This window comes from Erinaceus europaeus, chromosome 7 (assembly GCF_950295315.1).
Source record: "Erinaceus europaeus chromosome 7, mEriEur2.1, whole genome shotgun sequence".
Lineage (NCBI taxonomy): Eukaryota > Metazoa > Chordata > Mammalia > Eulipotyphla > Erinaceidae > Erinaceus > Erinaceus europaeus.
Genome location: NC_080168.1, coordinates 15,929,177 through 15,949,649, shown reverse-complemented (window position 1 = coordinate 15,949,649; position 20,473 = coordinate 15,929,177). Strand labels below are relative to the sequence as shown.

Sequence of the window (20,473 nt, the reverse complement as noted above, 5' to 3'; positions counted from 1 at the left end):
ACCTTGCCCCATAATTTTTTTTTCCTTTTAACCAGAGCACTGCTCAGCTCTGGCTTATGGTGGTGCGGAGGATTGAACCTGGGACTTGGGGGCCTCAGGCATGAGTCTCTTTGTGTAACCATTATGCTATTTACCCCTGCTCCATTAATTCATTTTTTTAAAGTGCATTCTACCAGGTGAGCTATCTGCTAGCCCCATAAGTGGCACACTTTTAGACTGAGGATTTGCTTATGGGGAAATTTCAAAGATCCACACAACTTGGAATCCCATCTCCAGAAAATCTAGGCTTACTGGCTTGGGATAAGACCCAATGATCAGTGTATACTTTAATTAATTTTTAAATTTATTCTTGGATAGAGACAGAAATTGAGAAGGGAAGGGGAGGTAGAGAAGGAAAGAGACAGCCCTGTTTTACCATTCATGAAGCTCATCAGTGTATTTTAAAGTAATTTCTGCTGAGTCTAATGTACAAGTACTGAAACTGAGCCTCAAATTTAATTCTACAATCATTCTCTTGTAAATTTTAAAAGTCAAACAGTATACCCTTGATATGTTAATTAAAAAAATAAAAGGTTCAATACTAGTGACCAGCATGGACTGATTTTAAAGGAAAAAAATCCAAATAGATTACAATAAAATAAAACGTCATAGATAAGAACAAAAGGAGCAACAATGACAATGAATTGCTACAGCTTAAAAGTCAAGCCACATGTACTTCTTACAGCTTTGGGGGAGGTTGTAATTTAGAGGAATGAAATGAATGGAATGATAAGGAGACTAAGAAAGATATTATCCACTTGCAGAAAACGAATCAGTCTACCCTAAAGGCAGACCAAGAATGCTCAGGAGAATACTGCATATAATACTAATAACATATTATATAATGTAGGGGTAAAATTCATAATGTAGAAGAGACCCAAATGATGTCACAGAAATAACAGGTGCAAATAGCAATAGCATTATTATTGAGCTAAGTATGTTTACTGCATTAATTGATGGTAAACCTTAAAACACAATTACTGTCTCAATTTTACAGGTGGGACCAAAACCTCAGGACAGTAAAGGAATGTCTCCAATGACCCACAGCAAATCAAGTGACAGTACAAAGTCCCAAGCCCAATTCTAACCCCAAAGCTATGCTCTACTGCAGCTCATCATCACAAAGCAACAAGTAAAAGTTAAATGTGTGCAGTAAATTTATATATAGGGAGGAAAAAATAGTATACATTTTAAAATCTTATTTTCCATAAAAATACTAATTAAGATGATCAAAACGGTAAATGCTATTATGACAATTCCATAGTTAGTAGGAATTACAATCTGCATTATTTCTGAAAGTACCTTTAAAAAAAAATCTATGACAATCATTTTCTTAAAAGTTAAAATGATCCAAAGAACATACTTGATTGTCTGAGTATGAAAGCTGCCTGTTGGTTTCCTTCTGTGAAGTCCTGCTGCCCAGAACGGCTCCAAAGCTACCAGACCCCTGAGGTTTCATGGCTGGTGACAAGAAAAAAAAAAAATCCCAAGTCACTTAATAAAAATGATACTATTATATAATACTGAAAAAAAAATGGAAGGAAGTTTTAGAATGTTTACCAATAATTTCTGGTAGAAGTGCATCAGATATGTAAATTATTTTTATTTACTTACTATGACAAGGAGAAATTTAGAGGGATAGTGGAGGTAGAGGGGGAGACACCTGCACTGCTATTTCAAAGTACGTGATGTTTCCTCCCTGCAGAGTGGGACTATGGGCTTGAAAGATGGTCCTTGTGCATTGTATCCTGTGCTTTACTGGGTACTGCCACCCAGCATCCATCAGACATGTAATAATTAAAATTTAGAGACAGGACAGTTTGAGGTAGCCCAACAGGCAGAGTGCCTGTCTTGCATGTATGAGGTCCCATCATATCTGCCAGATATATATATACCTGGCTATTATGTTAATAATAAAATATACCTATCTTCTTTGGGAAAATTAGTCACAAAAACTTAAATTACACACAAGACTTTGACACTATGCAATAAAAGAATATATGCATATTTCAGCCTGGGTCTCATATATGAGACTCCACTGTTCCTGGTAATTTTCTTAAAAAAGTAATTCCAATTAGAGATGGAGATAGGAGTGGGGGGGAATGGAAAGAAACAACTGTGTTCATGGAGTTTCTCCTGATGCCATGTATGATACTTCCATATGGTGCCAGGGATCTGAACCTGTGTCCTTGCACATGGCAGTGTACACTCCACTGGGTGAGCAGTTTCCCAGTCCCAAGGGTAACATTTTTATGTAAAAATAAAACGTTAGAAATCCTTTCATTTAGGTACTTGACAATAGTTAATTCTATGGAAAAATTAGACATTATAAGCTCTGGCATAAATACTTCGGCACTAGATGCCAAAGAAACATGTCAGAACCAATGTCAGAATACTTCCAATAAAGTAAACTCTACACAAATTGAGCAAGCAGAATGAGTAAATGGCTTCTTTCTTGCTTCTTTTTTTTTTTCCCACCAGGGTTACTGCAGAGGTTCTGAGCCTGCATGATTCCACTGCTCTTGGTGGAGTTTTTCATGTTTTTTTGTTGTTATTTTTTGAGATAAAAGGGTGAAAGAAGAAAAGGAGATACACCACTGCACTGATCTTGAAGCTTTCCTGTGCTAGTGCTTCCCTAGGGCTGGAACCCAGATCCTCCACATGGTAAAGTGTGTGCTCTGGTTATCTCTCAGCCTCCATAAATGGCTACGATTTCAAAGAAAACAATGCTGTTTGTGGCTCTGTGGTAGAGCACCACAGTTGTAGGGAAAACAATTCAGGTTTGATATCCAGTACCACATCTGCCCAATGTGCTATTCTAGCTTCTCTCTGCTGGACTGTCTTTTTTCTTATTGATCTGGTAAGCAGGGCTTTGTGTATTAACAACATGCATTCAAAAAAAAAAGATATTATTTATTAATGAAAGAGAAAGAACCAAAGAATCACTCTAGCATATGCACTGCCAGAGACTATTCATGCTTGAGAGTCCAACAGTTCAGCATCACACCACCTCCCAGGTCTTTACATTAGCAATATTAACTGTCACTATGGCTAAATTTTCTCTTTGTTTTTTCTTTTTGATTTATCTCTTTTTTAATATTTATTTTCCCTTTTGTTGCCCTTTTTTTTGTTGTTGTAGGTATTGTTGCTGATGTCGTTAGATAGGACAGAGAGAAATGGAGACAGATGGGGAAGATAGAGAAGGAGAGAGAAAGATAGACACCTGCAGACCTGCTTCACCGCTTGTGAAACGACTCCCCAGCAGGTAGGGAGCCGGGAGCTCGAACAGGGATCCTTATACTGGTCCTTGCGTTATGGGTCACAAGCACTTAACTCACTGCATTACTGGGCCGACTCCCCCTTCGTTTTTTTCTTACCATGAGATCATTTAAATGCCTCACATAGCCCTAGTTACTAATCTTTTTTCCTACTGATTCTGGTTTTTATGTCACACTCAGAAACATCTTTTACATATAGTTATTAAAATACAATCCCTTCTTTAAAAAAATACTTTTACCAGGGCCCAGGAAATAGTACAGTGGATGAAGCCCTGGACTGTCAAGCATAAAATCCTGAGTTCAATCTTGGGCATCACGTGTACCAGAGTGATGATCTGGTTCCCCCTCTACAAACCACTGCCCCACTTCATTAATTAACAATTTTTTTTTTTTGCCTCCAGGGTTATTACTGGGGCTCAGTTCCTGCACCACGAATCCACTGCTCCTGGAGGCATTTTTCCCATTTTGCCGTTGTTGCCATTATTACTGTTGTCATTGCTGCTGTTGTTGTTGGATAGGACAGAGAGAAATCGAGAGAGGAGACAGAGAGGGGGAGAGAAAGACACCTACAGACCTGCTTCACCCCTCATGAAGCGAGCCCCCTGCAGGTGGGGAGCCAGGGGGGTCGAACCAGGATCCTTACTCGGGTCCTTGCGCTTTATGCCACATGCGCTCACCCCGCTGTGCTGTGCCTACTCCAACAATTTTTTTTTTAATTTCTTTATTGGGGAATTAATGTTTTACATTCAACAGAAAATACAATAGTTTGTACATGCATAACATTTCCCAGTTTTCCATATAACAATACAACCCCCATTAGGTCCTCTGTCATCCTTCTTGGATCTATATTCTCCCAACCCACCCACCCAACAACAAATATTTTTTTAAAAAAACATTTTTACCACTCTATTCTTTACATTAAAATTGAATCAATGTATTTAGATGGCAGAAGAAAGGAATTTTACTGTCTCCTTAGATAGCTAGCTAGCCATCCTATCTAGAGAACACATTCATCAATTATTTGCCTCCCCCCATATTAAATGACACACATTATATGGTAAATATTCATACTTTCCAAGTTGTTTTATTGCCTGCCAGGGCCTTGTGCATGCATAATTCTACCACTTTCAGTTGACTTGATTTTCCTTTTGAGAGAGAGGGACTGAGGGACAAAAGGAGAGAGGGAGGGAGAGAGGGGCAGGTGCATTAACACCATTCAACTGCTCATGGAAATTCCCCTGGTGTTGTCCATGGTGCTCCACACGGCGCTAGGGGCTCAAACCCAGTCCTTAAGAATAATCACATTTTCCCTACCAGGGGAGCCATCCTCAGATTATTTTGATATTCATTCTTATTCATGTCCTACAAAGTATATATAATAAATATATACTAAAATATACTAAAATACTTAAATAACTTGCTGAAGAGCACAGAATGTGTTGGCTTAGCCCTTCACTGACTTCTCTAGCAACAATGACTTAGTGAATGTTTTTCATACAACAGTTACACCATATATTTATGAGTTCCAACTCTATTATAACTCCTGAAATTAGGAAAATATGTAACTTTCATTTTAGAGATAAGGAAACTGAAACTCAGTGATCTGTCCAAAATCAAAACAGGATGTAATAAGCAGAGACAAGACTCAAACCTAAATCTGAGAGGTCCAAAGCTCATGGTTTTCCATTCTGTCCCATTACTCAGATCTACTCCCCAAGTTTGACAATGTTAAACTTTTTTCTTTTCTTTTTTTAACCAGAGCACTGTTCAAATCTGGCTTATGGTGGTACAAGGGATTGAACCTGAAACTTTGGAGTCTCAGGGATGACAATTACTTTGCATAAGCATTATGCTATCTACCCTCCCCCAATGTTAAACTTTTCAATTCAATAAGTAAATAAATAAAAATATTAAAAACTAAAAAAATAAATAAGTGGTAAGAGAATGAATTCTTACACTATTTCTGATCTCACAAAAGTCTCCGCTTTTCACTACAAAGTATGATGTAAGCAGTGAGCTTGATATATGGCCTTTATTGCAGTTTCTTTCAATTCTTAGTTTGCTAAGAATTATCATGAATAGGTATAGAATTTTGTGGGGGTAGACAGCATAGTGGTTATGCAAAGAGACTCTCATGTCTGAGGCTCCAAAGACCCAAGTTCAATCCCCCGCACCACAAGCCAGAGCTGAGCAGTGCTCTGATTATATATATGAATTTTATCAATTTTTTTCCCACATCATGTAGTTTTTTACTCTCATCTTTTTTTTCCTCCAGGGTTATTGCTGGGACTCAGTGCCTACACCATGAATCCACTGCTCCTGGAGGCTTTTTTATTCCCTTTTGTTGCCCTTGTTTTATCGTTGTTGTGGCTATTACTGTTGTTGGATAGGACAGAAAGAAATGTAGAGAGGAGGGGAAGACAGAGACAGGGAGAAAAAGACATCTGCAGACCTGCTTCACCACTTGTGAAGCAACCACCCTGCAGGTGGGGAGCCGGGGTCTTGAACCGGGATCCTGACGTTGGTCTTTGTGCTTGGCACCAAGTATGCTTAACCTGCTGTGCCTGACCCCCATTTATTTTTTAATTATCTTTATTTATTTGATAGAGACAGCCAGAAATCGAGAGGGAAAGGGGTGATAGAGAGGGAGAGAGACAGAGAGAACCTGCAACACTGCTTTACCACTCGCAAAGCTTTCCTCCTGCAGGTGGGGACTGGGGACTTAAACCTCAGTCCCTGTGTACTGTAACATGTGCATTAAACTAGATGTGCCACCACCCGGCCCCTACTATCATCTTTTTAATCTGGTGTTTTACAGTGATTTTTCTTACACTGCACCAACCTTGTATTCCAGAAATAACTCCCATTTAGCCACAGTGAAAATCCTTATGCTGTTGAGTTCAATCATTAATACTCTGCAGTAATACTCACCAAGGATAATGGCCTAGAGTCTATCAGTATTCTTTTATATAACTGTTAATGTCAAGCCCAAGAACCATTACTGCTCACCTGTGTGAAGTCTGTTTTGATGGACTGCATCTAAAAACAGCCTCATTTCCTCCGCATCCTTACTTGGTACTTTGTCAATAGACAAGAAGCTGTTATCTTGTAGAGTTAACATCAGGCGGCTTTGTTTTGCTCCACTGGGCCGAAGCACCACGTTTTTAATATTATGACTTAGCTAGTTAACACAAAAGAAAATTGGACAACTATTAAAAACAAAGTATAGTAATAATGCTATTGCTGTTTATAATAAATACTGAACTTTATACCTACTAACTTACATTTCTTAGTCTCCCCATATTACTGTAGCTCATGGCCCTGCTCCCACTACTTGATATATGTAAATCAAAGATTTCTTGCTCAGGAGAAGCAAACACATACTTTACAAGTATTTCTTGGGAGTCCAACGGTAGTGCAATGGGTTAAGCGCATGTGGCGCAAAGCGCAAGAACCGGCATAAGGATCCCCGTTCGAGCCCCCGACTCCCCACTTGCAGGGGAGTCACTTTACAATCGGTGAAGCATATCTATAGGTGTCTTTCTTTCTCTCCCCCTCTCTGTCTTCCCCTCCTCTCTCCATTTCTCTCTGTCCTAACAACGACGATATCAACAACGACTACAACAATAAAAAAGCAACAAAAGGGAAAATAAATAAATATAAAAAATTAAAAAATATATTTTACACAATAAATTCTAGCACTCTTTGTTTAACAACAGCAGACTGGATATTTTTCAGATCCAGCAGAAAAGTTCTACAATGCAGTGAGTTAAGTTTCAAAGCCTAGATGTGCAAACTATCACCAATTCACAAAGCCATACCGGAGTAGAGGCTTTTCTTTCTTTCCCCCTTTTCCCTTTAGCAAGATTGTGAGATACACACCAAATAGCTGAGATAGCTGCAATGTAAAGGACACGTTAACCTAAATGATAATCCTCAAAAAAAAAAATCCAGACTCTCTAAAGCCCTCAAAAACCTTTACACTGTACAAATGTATCTTTTTTCCTTTTCTAGCCATCTATGCAGGCTTCTTTAACTTTCATTCTATCACAGAGGAAAATAAATACATAAATATATTTTTAAAAGAGCGTGATTATACTTTTGTGAAGAAAAATTTTAAAACATACTCTTTTTTAAAATATAGTATTTACTGATTGGCAACAGAAATTGAGAGGTAAGGAGAGACAGTGGGAGAGACAGAGAGACAATCAACACTACTTAATCACTAATGGAGTTTCCCCCCCTCCAGGTGGGGACTGGAGGCTTGAACCTGGGTCCTTTTGCATGGTAACATGTGCACTCTAACAGGTGTGCCACCACCTGGCCCCCATAAGACATATTTTTAAATTTTTAAAATATTTATTTATTTTCCCTTTTGTTGCCCTGGTTGTTTTACTGTTGTAGGTGGGGAGCCCGGGGCTTGAACTGGGATCCTTACGCCAGTCCTTGCGCTTTGCGCCACATGCGCTTAACCTGTTGCGCTGCCACCCAACTCCCAAGACATGTTTTTAAATGCCATACATACCAAGATAAGTAAAGGGACTGGGAGATGGCTCACCTAGTGAGTATAAGTCTTACTTGCATCAGGCCCTGGGTTTGAGTTCCAGTACTGCTGGGGTCCATAATGTATAGCATGGGGCAATGGGGAGGCATGCTATGGATGATGCTGTGTCTCTCCCTCTCTATGCTCTCTGTCTCTGCTTCTCTCATCTCTCCCTGGAGTACAAAAGAGAGAATGGGGGGGGGGGAGCTGGCCCTGGAAGGCTACTCAGAGGTGGTGCTATACATACATGTGAATCTCTGGGTTCATTCCCAGCCTCCAACCACCCATCCCACCAAAACCAAAACCAAATGGGAAAACAAAAGTAATTACTTTTTGCAATGATAAAATGAGATCCTATATACAGAGGACCTAGAATAATGACACTACAACGATCACCAGAATTATTGAGGAAATAGATATTAGCTTTTAGAAGACACTAAGTCCCATTAAAAGTCGACACTGAATAGTGATGAATCTATTATTATATGTTAAGAAAATCAATGAAATAACTAGAGCAACCCTAATGTGATTTTTAATATATTTAGACATTATCCAAACTTAGTCCACCTCAGCTTCCTCCCTTTTTCTTTTTAATAACACTAACCATTTCCCACTTTTCATTACACACCATTGACCACACTGCTGAATAATTTATAAAAAATACATAGGAAATAAAAATCTTAAAGGTGTCCTAAGATAAAAAGCAAGAAATATTAATCTGAGAGCTACCATAATACATAATTATAGCATAGAACAGCTATTGACTAAAAGGTATGATTTGAACTCTATTACAAATCAAAATTTAGCTATACCTGAAATAGCCGTGGAATTCCTCCAGTATTGTAGTGAACAACTAAGCTGATTTTATTTTCTTTTTCCACAATTTCAAAAGATCCTTCTTTCCATTTTGTAATTCCAGTTTGCATACTTCGAATTCTTATAGGACCATGTATCTTCAAAGGAGACATTATACTTTCTTTAAAAATAAATTGCTTTCTGGTCAAATTCAAAAGCAAAAATAGACTTTCACTTGAGAGATTCTATGGGGGGGAGAGATAAAAGAATAAATTACAATTTAGCTGATTAAAACATGAGTTTGAAAGGGAACATTTAAAAAAGCATCTTCTGTACTTTGCTTCATCTTAACAAACCATGTTGTACTCCGCATTCTCAGAGACCTTGATTAACTGGACGGCACAGGGAAGTAAGATAGATGTTCCATGACTGAATTTAACTACATCTGAACTCTTCCATACATTTTCCTTCCTTGTAAAGTATCTAGTGCCTAAATTTTGCATCTTGTACCAATAATCACCATGCTGCTGCCACAGAAAGTGTACTAGTTAGGAATACTGCAGATCCCATTCTTACATGATGGTCACCAACTTTTACCTTCACAATCCAAACTGTTTCATTTCTTCCTTCATGGATGCTAAAGGGTCTGGAATTCTAAGTTAAAACACACACACACACACACACACACACACATACACACACACACGGATCAGGAAGGTAACACAAAATAAGTTAGGCAGGTAAAGTACAGACTGCTGCTCAAACCCAATCAATCCTGCCATGTGTTGACAGAAATAGTGAACCTAGTTGGCAAAGTGTTTGTAATATTTTACTTTCGTAATTAATAACTGGCTGCTTCTTTGTTTAGATAAGTCTAAGACACACACCCCGCCGTGTCTCTCAGCACTGCCAAGAACATGTTCTCTGCCCCCCACCTGCCACCTATACTAGAAACATGAGTTATCTTGAACTACTTTCTTGATCTCTAGTAATAGATTCCAGGTCAATGATCAGGGTAGCATTCTGTCACTACTAGCTACTACCCTCCATACATATACCAGACATCTTTAGAATAAGCTGTCACATCACTCACTTAACATCCCCTCTGCTCTCATAATGAATCTAAACCCATTAACATAACATAATGGCTCCTTGTGATCTAGTTCCACTTACCTCTTTTTCCTTAAAAAAGGTCCTACAAACCCAATCATCTGACAATAACTTCCTTAAAAGAATGACCTTCAGGGAGTCGGGCGGTAGGGCAGCAGGTTAAGCATACGTGGTGCAAAGCACAAGGACCGGCTTAAGAATGGCAGTTCGAGTCCCCGGCTCCCCACCTGCAGGGGAAGCAGGTCTGTAGGTGTCTTTCTCTCTCTCCCCCTCTCTGTCTTCCCCTCCTCTCTCCATTTCTTGCTGTCCTATCTAACAATGATATTAATAATAACAACAATAAAAAACAAGGGCAACAAAAGGGAAAATAAACATAAAAAAATTTTAAAAGAAAAAAGAATGACTTCCTTTCACTATACCTTTGCACATATAGAGCTCTATGCCTAAAGGATTTTTATGTAATCTCATCTCCCAAATCCCCCACTAATAACTTCTCCTGGCTATACGATGAAGGTTCAGTTTAGATATCATCATCTTTAGAAGTCTTTCCAGGCTACCTTGCACTTTTTTCTCACCACATATTCATGAGACTATTTAGTATTATTCTAGTCTCCTACTGCATCCTGTGCTTGCTAGTGAAAAGCATTTAGGCACTACTTTCCTCCATGTTCCTATCTAGACTTTGCTAATTGAGAATTAGCAATACATTCTTTAATCTTTACATCTCTGTTAGGGCAATGTCTAAGATAAGAGACAAAGTCATTATTTAAGAATAATGGGGTGGGGGTCAGGTGGCAGCACAGCGGGCTAAGTGCAAAAGGCACAAAGCGCAAGGACTGGCATAAGGATCCCGGTTCATGCTCCCGGCTCCCCACCTGCAGAGGAGTAGCTACACAGGCGGTGAAGCAGGTCTGCAGGTGTCTGTCTTTCTCTCCCCCTCTCTGTTTTCCCCTTCTCTCTCTATTTCTCTCTGTCCTATCCAACAATGAACGACATCAACAATAATAATAATAACCACAACAAAGCTACAACAAGGGCAACAGAAGGGGAAAAAATGGCCTCTAAGAGCAGGGGATTCATGCTGCAGGCACTAAGCCCCAGCAATAACCCTAGAGGCAAAAAATTAATTAAAAAAAGAATAATGGGGGCCAGGTGGTGGTGCACCTGGTTAAGCGCACACACTACAGTGTGCAAGGACCCAGGTTCAAGCCCCTGGTTCTCACCTGCAGGGGGAAAGCTTCACAAATGGTGAAGCAGGGCTGCAAGTATCTTTCTGTCTCCCTCCCTCCCTACCTCCCCATTCTCCTTTCAATTTCTCTCTGTCTCTGTCCAATAATAAATAGATATATTTTTTAAAAGAGAATAATGAAAAATAAGCATTACAACAGAAAGAGAAACCACAAATCCCTTTTATATAACCAATATATGGTTCTATTTACTATGAACTTTATAGGAGAATCACTATACACTGTCTTACATAAAACTCATCTTTCAAACTATATTGAAACTTCTATTTTTTTAAAAAAATTATTTATTTATGAGAAAGATAGGAGGGAGAGAGAGAGAGAAAACTAGACATCATTCTGGTACATGTGCTGCCAGGAACTGAACTTAGGACGTCATGTTTGAGAGTCCAATATTTTATCTACTCACTGTACCAACTTCACGGACAACTCAAAACTTTTTCTAATTGTATCTTAACTTCTCTACTAAATACAAATCTGTTCTCATTGTAACTTTCATAGAAAGGAAAAGCATTTATGAAGAGCAAGAAAGTTAGTATGCACTATAAAGCATTAAAATCTGAATTATCAAGAGTTATGGGCTGGGGAGATAACATAACAGTTATACAAAAAAAAAAAAACTGAGGCTTTGTAGCAGATCAGCTGTCTTGTCTGCATAAGGGACTGAGTTTGATCCCTACCACATGACAATAACAAGACATCCATAGATGCTGAAGCAGAACCCACTCCCTCTCATTAAAATAATAAATCAAGCAGGGAGATGGTTCAATGGTAAGGCAGAGAGGTGAAGCCATGGGTTCTAACTCTGGTACTATTTGAAAAAAGATTTAGGATATAAAGTTGACAGAACCAACAAACTAAATATTTTTCTTGATGCCTCAATTTGGTCCATCACCTGCTTTGTGCCAAATGAATTAACTTTAACTGCTTTTGTACATTCATCAAATTGCCAAAATTTGCCCAACCTGGTTGGGGAGGGGTAGAGGGATAAAGTTTCCTTTAGAGTATGTAGCAAAATTAAACAGTTCAACTTTCTGTGAACCTAAGACTAAGGTTTCTCTGAATTCTCTAATGCTAACTTGCTATCAAAACAATATGAAGACAAAGTATAATAAAAAAACAAGTACATCCACAGAGATTGGATTCCCCTAAATTTTTATATAATTACAAAATTACTGTTTAATTATGAACATTGTATGAAAGCCCCAAGAATGTCAGCAAAAATTATTTCTATACCCAGTATAACTATTGTAATGACAATCTTTTAGGTACTGCTTTGAAAACATCATAGTGCATTCTGTTGTAAGAAAGCATACTATAGGTGGTGCAGGAGGTGGTGTAGTGGATAAAGCACTGGATTCTCAAGCATGAGGTCCCGAGTTCAATCCCCGGTAGCACATATACCAGAGTGATATCTGGTTCTTTTTCTCTCTCCTCCTATCTTTCTCATTAATAATAAATAAAATCTTGGAAGAAAAAAAGAAAGAAAGAATACTACAGCATAAAACTTAGTACAAAATAGAATGGAAAAAAATGTCAATTCCTGCCAGTTTGCATACAAATTAGAAATGTTTGGGGAGATAGTTGAACTAGTTTAATCCTCTAGTTCTCTCTGCCTCATGTGAAACTCTAGTTCAACTAGTTCTAGTTCTCTCTGCCTCATGAGAAACTCTAGTTCTCTCTGCCTCATGTGAAACTCTCCCAAACTATTATAATAAGTAACATTTTTTAAAAAAAACCTTTTTCCCCCAGGAAACATAACCAATATGAAACCACCACTTATTTCTCAGTGATTTTTACTGAAAATTGTTATGTAATAACAATTAACCTCTATTCTGATCCTTGTGCAAAAAGGCAAGTACACTTTTCTTGGGGAACCACTCATATTTTGCAGCTATGCCAAAAGTCATCAACTTGGGTAAAGTAAATTTAAATATGCCTTTTTAAAAATGAGCTCAATAGGGGGCCAGGCACAGCATGTTAAGCTCACATGGCACAAAGCTCAAGGACCTGCTTAAGGATCCTGGTTTGAGCCACTGGCTCCCCACCTGCAGGGGAGTCACTTCACAAGCAGTGAAGCAGGTCTGCAGGTGTCTATCTTTCTCTCTCCCCTGTCTTCCCCTCCTCTCTCCATTTCTCTCTGTCCTATCCAACAACAACAACAATATTAAGCAACAAAGGCAACAAGAGGAAAAAGCCTCCAGGAGCAGTGGATTCATAGTCCAGGCACCGAGTCCCAACAATAACCCTGGAGGAAAAAAAAAACAAACCTCAATTTACAAAATGAAAATTAAATAAAAAGGGGGCCTGGGAAGTCAAACAGTGGGTAAAACGTTGGACAGTCCCAAATTTGATGTGCCAGAGTGATGTTCTGATTCTCTCTCCCTCATAAATAAATCTTCATAAAACATATTTAAAAATAAAGTAAAAAGCGATTACTTATACAACAAAGTTAACCATTTAAAAAGCACAAACTACCTTACTGAAAACAGTTAAAAGACAGAGTTCAACACATACACATCATATTAAGCAGAACTTCCCAGGGCTGGGAGAGGACTCACCCAGGTGGGCACACACGTTAGCACTTGGCAAGGATTTTGGGTCAAGCCCCCGTCACTACATGGGAAGGCTGCAGTGAAGCAGTTCTGTGATGTCTTACCTACTCCTCTGACCCTCTATCAAAAAACAAACAGCTCAGCACTCCAGAGATATATCTGCTTCATCCTGTAAGGGACTACTTAATTGAGTCAGCAGCAGCTTGATCAATCCCTGTCTTGGTCTATCTGTCCCTGCTACATTTTGAAACTAAGAAGGCAGTGAAGAAGACAGCATCCTTTGTTGACTTTTAAAACATTGTTACATAATGTCTTAAGTCTTAAAATAAGATGCCCATATTGTACTGGTACAAATTTCAAAAGGTAACTAGACTGGTGCTTATACTTTTCACTCTAAACTAAATTAACTTCATTTCTCAAATTGAGGTTTCTCCAATCCTAAATTTTCCACAAGATTCCTCCCAAACATCATCACTCACTGCCTTCTTGAACGTTACTACATCAACTTTAAACTCCTATGTCTGCTCAATAGAAAATGACCTGAGTTAACTTAAATTTGACGGCACTGTGGGGAATGGACAGGGCTCCAAATATAAAGCTGATTCAGCCCATGCCCCGCACTGAGAGACACTCCAGACTTGCCTAGCCTTGCCCACACTTCACCATCACTGAGGCAAAGCACCTTGACATCAGCTTTAGTCTCATCTCATTTGTCTGAAACCTAGCCCACTCATAGCTACACCTCTAGTTCAGACATGGCACAAAATTTACTAAATACAGTGCCATGCATTATCTCATTTAATTTTCACAGGATCATTCTAGTGTACAGATGAGAAAACTGAGAGTAAGCAATTTATTTAGGGGTACAGAGTTAGGAAAAGACAAAGCAAGCCGTGTCATGCCCTCACTATGTAACCACCATGGCATTGCACTCTATCTGTGATTTGCAGTAATCAGTGATTTACTTTCAGCCTCTGTTCCCTCAATATTTTTACCATTCAATGAATCCTTGATACTGTGATGCTCTTTATAAAGGGCTATGATTTATTTTGTGCAGACCAATAGTAAATCAATAAAAGTTTAATTAAAAAACACTTATCACAAAAGGAAGCCACTTGTTTTATCTTTTTTAAAATTTTTTTAAATTATCTTTATTTTATTTACTGGATAGAGATAACCAGAAATTGAGAGGGAAGGGGATAATAGAGAGGGAGAGACAGAGAGACACCTGCAACAATGCTTCACCAATTGCAAAGCATTCCCCCCGCAGGTGGGGACTGGGGGCTCGAACCTGGGTCCTTGTGCACTGTAACATGTATGCTCAACAAGGTACACTACCACCCAGCCCCCCCCCACTCGTTTTATCTCTTGCCATTAAAGTATGCACCAGTCATCTCCCTTATTTTCTTCTTAAACTGACAGTGGAACCCTCAACTCCAACCAAACAAGCAGCTAGTAAGTGCTAAATACTATTTATGCTAATCCCTTCCTAGACTCTCTTTAAGTTTCCATTTTACTGTAAGAATATTTAACATGAGAGCTACCCACCTATAACATTTCAAGTGGATAACACAATTTTGCTAACTATAGGTACAATGTTGTACAAGCATATCCTATTTATTTATTTGAGATAAAGACGGAAATTGAGAGGGAAGCAGAGCGACAGCGTGACATGGGGAGAGAAAGAGAGAGAGGAACACCTGCAGCACTGTCCTGCCACTTGTAAAGTTTTCCCACTGCAGATGGGAACCAGGGGCTTGAACCTGGCTCCTTGTGCACTGTAATGTGTGCGCTCAACCAGGGCCCCTTCACACATATCTTTAAAATGTATTCTCCCTACTTGAACAGTTCATCACTATTTCAAAAATAAATTCAAACATCTGTTTCCAGCATTCACATACTATCTACTTTTCAATACGAATCCTGTTCTAAACACACACAACTAAATTTTAATACTTCCTTCCAAATCTACTACCAACAACTTAAACATATAATTTTTTTGTGTCTATTTCTGGAAATCTCATCTTCTATAGTCTCAGTTTAACCTATTGTTAAAACACACAAGTCAATGCTGATTTCAAAAGGATTTTTCCCCCTAGAAATATTCAGAAAACAAATGCTCAGATATAAAACCGGTGCTGTGATAGCCTAGGAGACACCGTGCCTGGAGGGCTGAACTTGTGGGTGTGAGGACTTAAGTTCGATTTCCAGCACAGAGTAGTGCTCTGGTGTGTATGCACTCTCCCTCCCTCGCTCATAAATGTGTCTTTAAACTAAAACAGCTAGCAAAATAGCTCCCTTGGATAGTGTACTGCTTTGCCATCTATGTGACCAAGGTTAGAAGGAAGTCCCTACAGTCTTGAAGGAAGCTTTGGTGCTATGGTTTCTTCCCCCTCCCATCTCTGTCCTTATCTGAAAGGAAGAATAATAATTAATTAAATGAATAAAAAAGTAAACTCAGTGTTGTGGCTGAAACTAAAGAGAGAAGTCGATGAGACTAGGTGGTGGTGCACCTAGTTGAATGCACATGTTACAGTGTGCAAGGATCCAGAGTCAAGCCCCTGGTCCCCACCTGTAAGGGGGGCAGCGGACTTTATGAGTGGTGGAGCAGGGCTGCAAGTATCTCCCACCCACTTTTTGCCTCCAGGGTTATTACTGGGGCTTGGTGCCTGCACTATGAATCCACTGCTCTGAGGCCTTTTTTTTTTTCTTCTCGATTTTTTTGGACAGAGAGAAATTGAGAGAGATGGGGGAGATAGGAAGAAAGAAGATACCTGCAGACACTGCAGGTGAAGATTAAAAAGGTGCCTGTAACCAAAGGGAGAGTGTCAATAAACCTAAGTATCCAAAAAGCATAATGATTCTTCTTCTCTCATCGTTGTCAAGACTTCACTTACTGTTCTGAGTTGACTTTTCCAAGCAGACAGAAAGTCAAGACTCCACAGCACTGAAATCTCTAAGGCTGTAGGGACTGGGGTTGAACTAGGGCAGTGCACATGGCAAGGCAGTGCACTATCCAAGAGAGTTACTTTGTCAACCCTTTACATAATGGTTCTTATTGCAAACTCCAGTGTATGTATTCATTTAACAAACTGAGAAGTAGATTATTATTGATTTACATTCTAGGAGGAAACAGTCTACATAGAGCATTTATATTTTATATATACTTACATATATATTATTACAAACTTTAAAAATGATAAAGTACATGGCAAGAAAAAATTATTTTTTATATTTATTTATTTTCCCTTTTGTTGCCCTTTTTTATTGTTGCTGTAGTTATTATTGTTGTTATTACTGATGTCATCGTTGTTAGATAGGACAGAGAAAAATGGAGAGAGGAAGGGAAGACAGAGAGGTAGAGGGAAAGATAGACACCTGCAGATCTGCTTCACCACCTGTGAAGCGACACCCCTGCAGGTGGGGAGCCAGGGGCTCGAACCGAGATCCCTACGCTGGTCCTTGAGCTTCACGCCATGTGCGCTTAACCCGTTGCGCTACCACCTGACTCCCGAGGAAAGATTATTTTTTACGAATTAGGGGACAGAGGTAGATGAATAAGTAAAGGCTTTTCTGAGAAGTATTAGGACTCGAGAATTGAGTTGGGTTGGGGGTCACGGCAGCAATCCAGGCAAACAAAACCAGGACTACAAAAGTGCAGTGATGGAAAACATCCTGCTGTGACTTAGTAAATGAAAAAGCAGTGTGGCTGCAGTTTAGAGAGGGAGAGGAGGATACAAGATGTTGTGAAACAAAAGCAGCAAGTTGTGGGGGGGGGGGGTCAGAGTCAGAGCTCAGGACTTGCACACCTGAGTCCCTGCTCTGGGTTCTTCCACACATTCTATCATAACAAATAAACAAAATTTTAAGAATTTAATAGACATGCCTTTGAAATATTTTTTAAAAATGAACCAGATTATAGTTTTATCAACCACAGTAAAGATTTTGATTTTGACCCTAGGTATAACAAACAGCGATAGAAATTCACAGAAGGGGCTGAAGCAGAGAAATAGCAGCTTATACTGAATAGAGATATGCTACAGTTTGTTCCGGTCTGGTGAGAAGAGTGACAGGAGTAGTGTAGAAGATGACAGGGCAACCACAAAGAAGAGTATCAAAACTATTCACTGTCTGACACTAGTCAGGACAACAATGAATCCTTAGTAGCTACTTACTAGTTGTATGTTTACTGTGTTATCATCTTTTCAAACCTCCGTAAGGTGGTTATTCCCATTTTACAGGCGAGAACACAGAGAATCAATGACATCAGGTCCAAATGAAAGAGGAGTGCACCCTGAACTAAAGTGCCAATGGGTGGCCAGGAAACGGTCCACCCTGCAGAGCACACTTTACCACACGTGAAGGGATGGGTTCCAACCCCTGGCCACCACACAAGAGCACCAGCACAGGGAAGCCCCACAGTGGTGCTACGGTATTTATCCCTTCTCTCTGTCTGTCTCCCTCTATCTGAAGTAAACAAAATGGGTGCACTGGGAACCTTGGAATCTTGCAGGCATGAAGCCCCAGTGAAACCCTGGTAACAAGAAAAACAAGGGAGGGGCACCAGGGTGGTAGTGTAGGTGTACTGATGGGTTAGCAGGCAAAGCCTGTGAGGCCCTGGGTTTGATCCCTAACACCACACGGGAGGACCATGGACAGCACCAGAACCCCACTAATGGGGGAACAGTGTTTTGGTATCTCTGCCTCAAAAAAAAAAAATTTTTTTAACTGAATAAAAACCATGTCAGGAGACCACTCAGCAGTATCTTCATGTGCGAGGTCACGTTTCATCCCCCCCCCCCCCACAAAAAAGACATTGAGAAAGGGTATGAATACACAGGATAAGGAAGAAATGGCTTTGGGGCCTGGTAGTATGTGCACTTGGTTAAGCACACATACTATCTGCTCAAGGACCCGGGTTCATGCCCCTACCTGTGGGTAGGGGAAGCTTCATGAGTTGTGAAGCAGTGCTGCAGGTGTCTCTCTTTTCCCCTATCTCTCCCTTCCATCTCAATTTCTTATCTCGATCCAATAAATGAATAAAAACTAAAAATAAAAGAGTGGCATTCATGTGTCCAGCCTATGTAAGTAGACAAACGGATGAAGACACTTAATGAAATGGGACAGTGGAAGAGAAACAATCTGGGTATAGTGAGGAAAATTAAGACTTTAGTCTCAGACACTTATTTGAAATACAGATGGTTGTTTAGGTCTTGAGCTTGAAACACAAAGAACAGGCTGAAAAGAAAAAAATTACACATGTAATTATATATTATAAATATATATATATACACATACACACATATATATCAACAAGCACCTGGCAGAAGGAAGAACAGCAGGACCTAGAGCTGAACCCACACATTCCCTGTGACTCTATCACACATCTCTCCCTTTGACATGTCAACAACTAATCCAGGCCTCAGTCATCTTTACCTTTTTGCTGAATTCAATACTATCAATCACTTCTTTCATCTCTTACAGTACTTATCCTCCTTCATACACTTGTTAAAATGTCAAGAAGCCTTCCGTGCACCATCCTAGGTCTCTCTCTTTAGCACTGTACTATTGCCAAGCAGTTTCACCCATGTTAAAAACCTCAAACCACTATCAACCTGGCAGATGACATGTACACATACACACACACACACACACACACACACACACAGAACCAGCTCATAAGACTCCACTGAACACCAACCCACTAGATGCAGCGACTCAATGAACACATTCTCCTGGATATTTCTTCCACTTAAGAGACTTGTCAGTTAATGCCACCCTAATGTCACCCTCCTCACTCCCCGCCCCTGCCCCAAGGTATTTACACAGTGGAAATTTTGAAAGGGTCACCGCAAAACCACTTCAGACCAACTCTCCAGAACACAGGATTATGTCATTTTCGTTTCCTCTCATGGAGCCTGACCCGAAAGCAGCCAACACGACAACCTGCTGCGACGCTGGGAGATGGGGAGCGACCAGGGCGCGACGGAGACCCGACCATGCCTGTCCGTGGGCGCAGAGGGGAGCCAGGTGGAGAGTGGTCGGGAGTTGGGAGTCGCGTGTCCGCGGCCGGAGGGATGCGCGGCAACGGATGTCACCTGGAGGGCCGGCAGGCCTCGGGGAGGGCCGAGTGGACGACGGCGACAGCCCCCGGCGAGGGAGGGCCGGGCTTCGGGGACGGAGGGGGCGAGTGACAGCGAAGACCGCGTCCAAGCCGGGGAGCAAGGGCGGGGGGCAGCCCCAGGTGGGGCACCTGTGAGGCCGAGCAGCGCGGAGGGGATGCGGGCCGGCTGAAAGCGGCGGGGCGAACTCTAGAAGAGTGAACGCCGAGTGGGCGGACCGCACGGGGGGGGGGGCGGGAGGCCGGGAAACGGCTCCGCGGAGAGGCTCGCCGGCAGCCTTACCTGTGCCTGCGGCTCCGGAGCTCCCGACTGGCCTGCCGGAAGCACAGAGTCCGCGCGGAGGAGGAGAAGCCTGGGGGTCCACAAGGAAGGGCCAGCCGGCACCAAGTAGCGGGGCCGCTCGCTCCCCCCAAGTCAGGGAGGGCGGCTGATGGCGGGAACTGTGACCACACGCAAACACGCACGCACGCACGCACACTCGACGCGACCAGACTCGGCGCGTGCGCGCTGGCCCGCAAACTCCGCCTCTCCGATGCCTGAGCCCCGCCCCAGCGCCCGGAGAAGTCGAGACTCGGCAGCCCCGCCCCTCCTGCGGCCGTAGTACGCATGCGCACTATCCACCAGCTGCACTTTCAACCTCCCACCATTTCCCTCTACACTCGGGCTGCCCGGTTGGGCATGCGCACTACTTGTCCTGCTTGGACGGCCCGGATTTTCCCGCCCTTCCCCGGCCTCCCGAGGAGGGTCAGAGTTCACGCCCCTGACGAGGGCGGGAGGCTGGGGGGCA

General features: G+C 41.1%; 1 protein-coding gene across 5 annotated transcripts in view; it reads right to left on the bottom strand.

The window, feature by feature from the left end:
* USP37 (ubiquitin specific peptidase 37) overlaps nucleotides 1-20,473 on the bottom strand; it is an 83,133-nt gene that overhangs the window by 62,548 nt on the left and 112 nt on the right. For 3 of the 5 annotated variants that reach the window (XR_009550637.1, XM_060193891.1, XM_060193893.1), the window contains exons 1-4: nucleotides 19,969-20,086; nucleotides 8,673-8,900; nucleotides 6,327-6,498; nucleotides 1,403-1,500 (exon numbers count right to left, since the gene is read on the bottom strand). Coding sequence is in view for 4 of the 5 variants with exons in the window: in XM_060193891.1 (XP_060049874.1) it covers nucleotides 1,403-1,500; nucleotides 6,327-6,498; nucleotides 8,673-8,828 (426 nt within the window). In the remaining variant the exon portion in view is untranslated. Of the gene's footprint in view, nucleotides 1-1,402; nucleotides 1,501-6,326; nucleotides 6,499-8,672; nucleotides 8,901-19,968; nucleotides 20,087-20,473 lie in introns of those variants that run through there. The other 2 variants (XM_060193892.1, XM_060193894.1) reach the window with 2 other exon arrangements.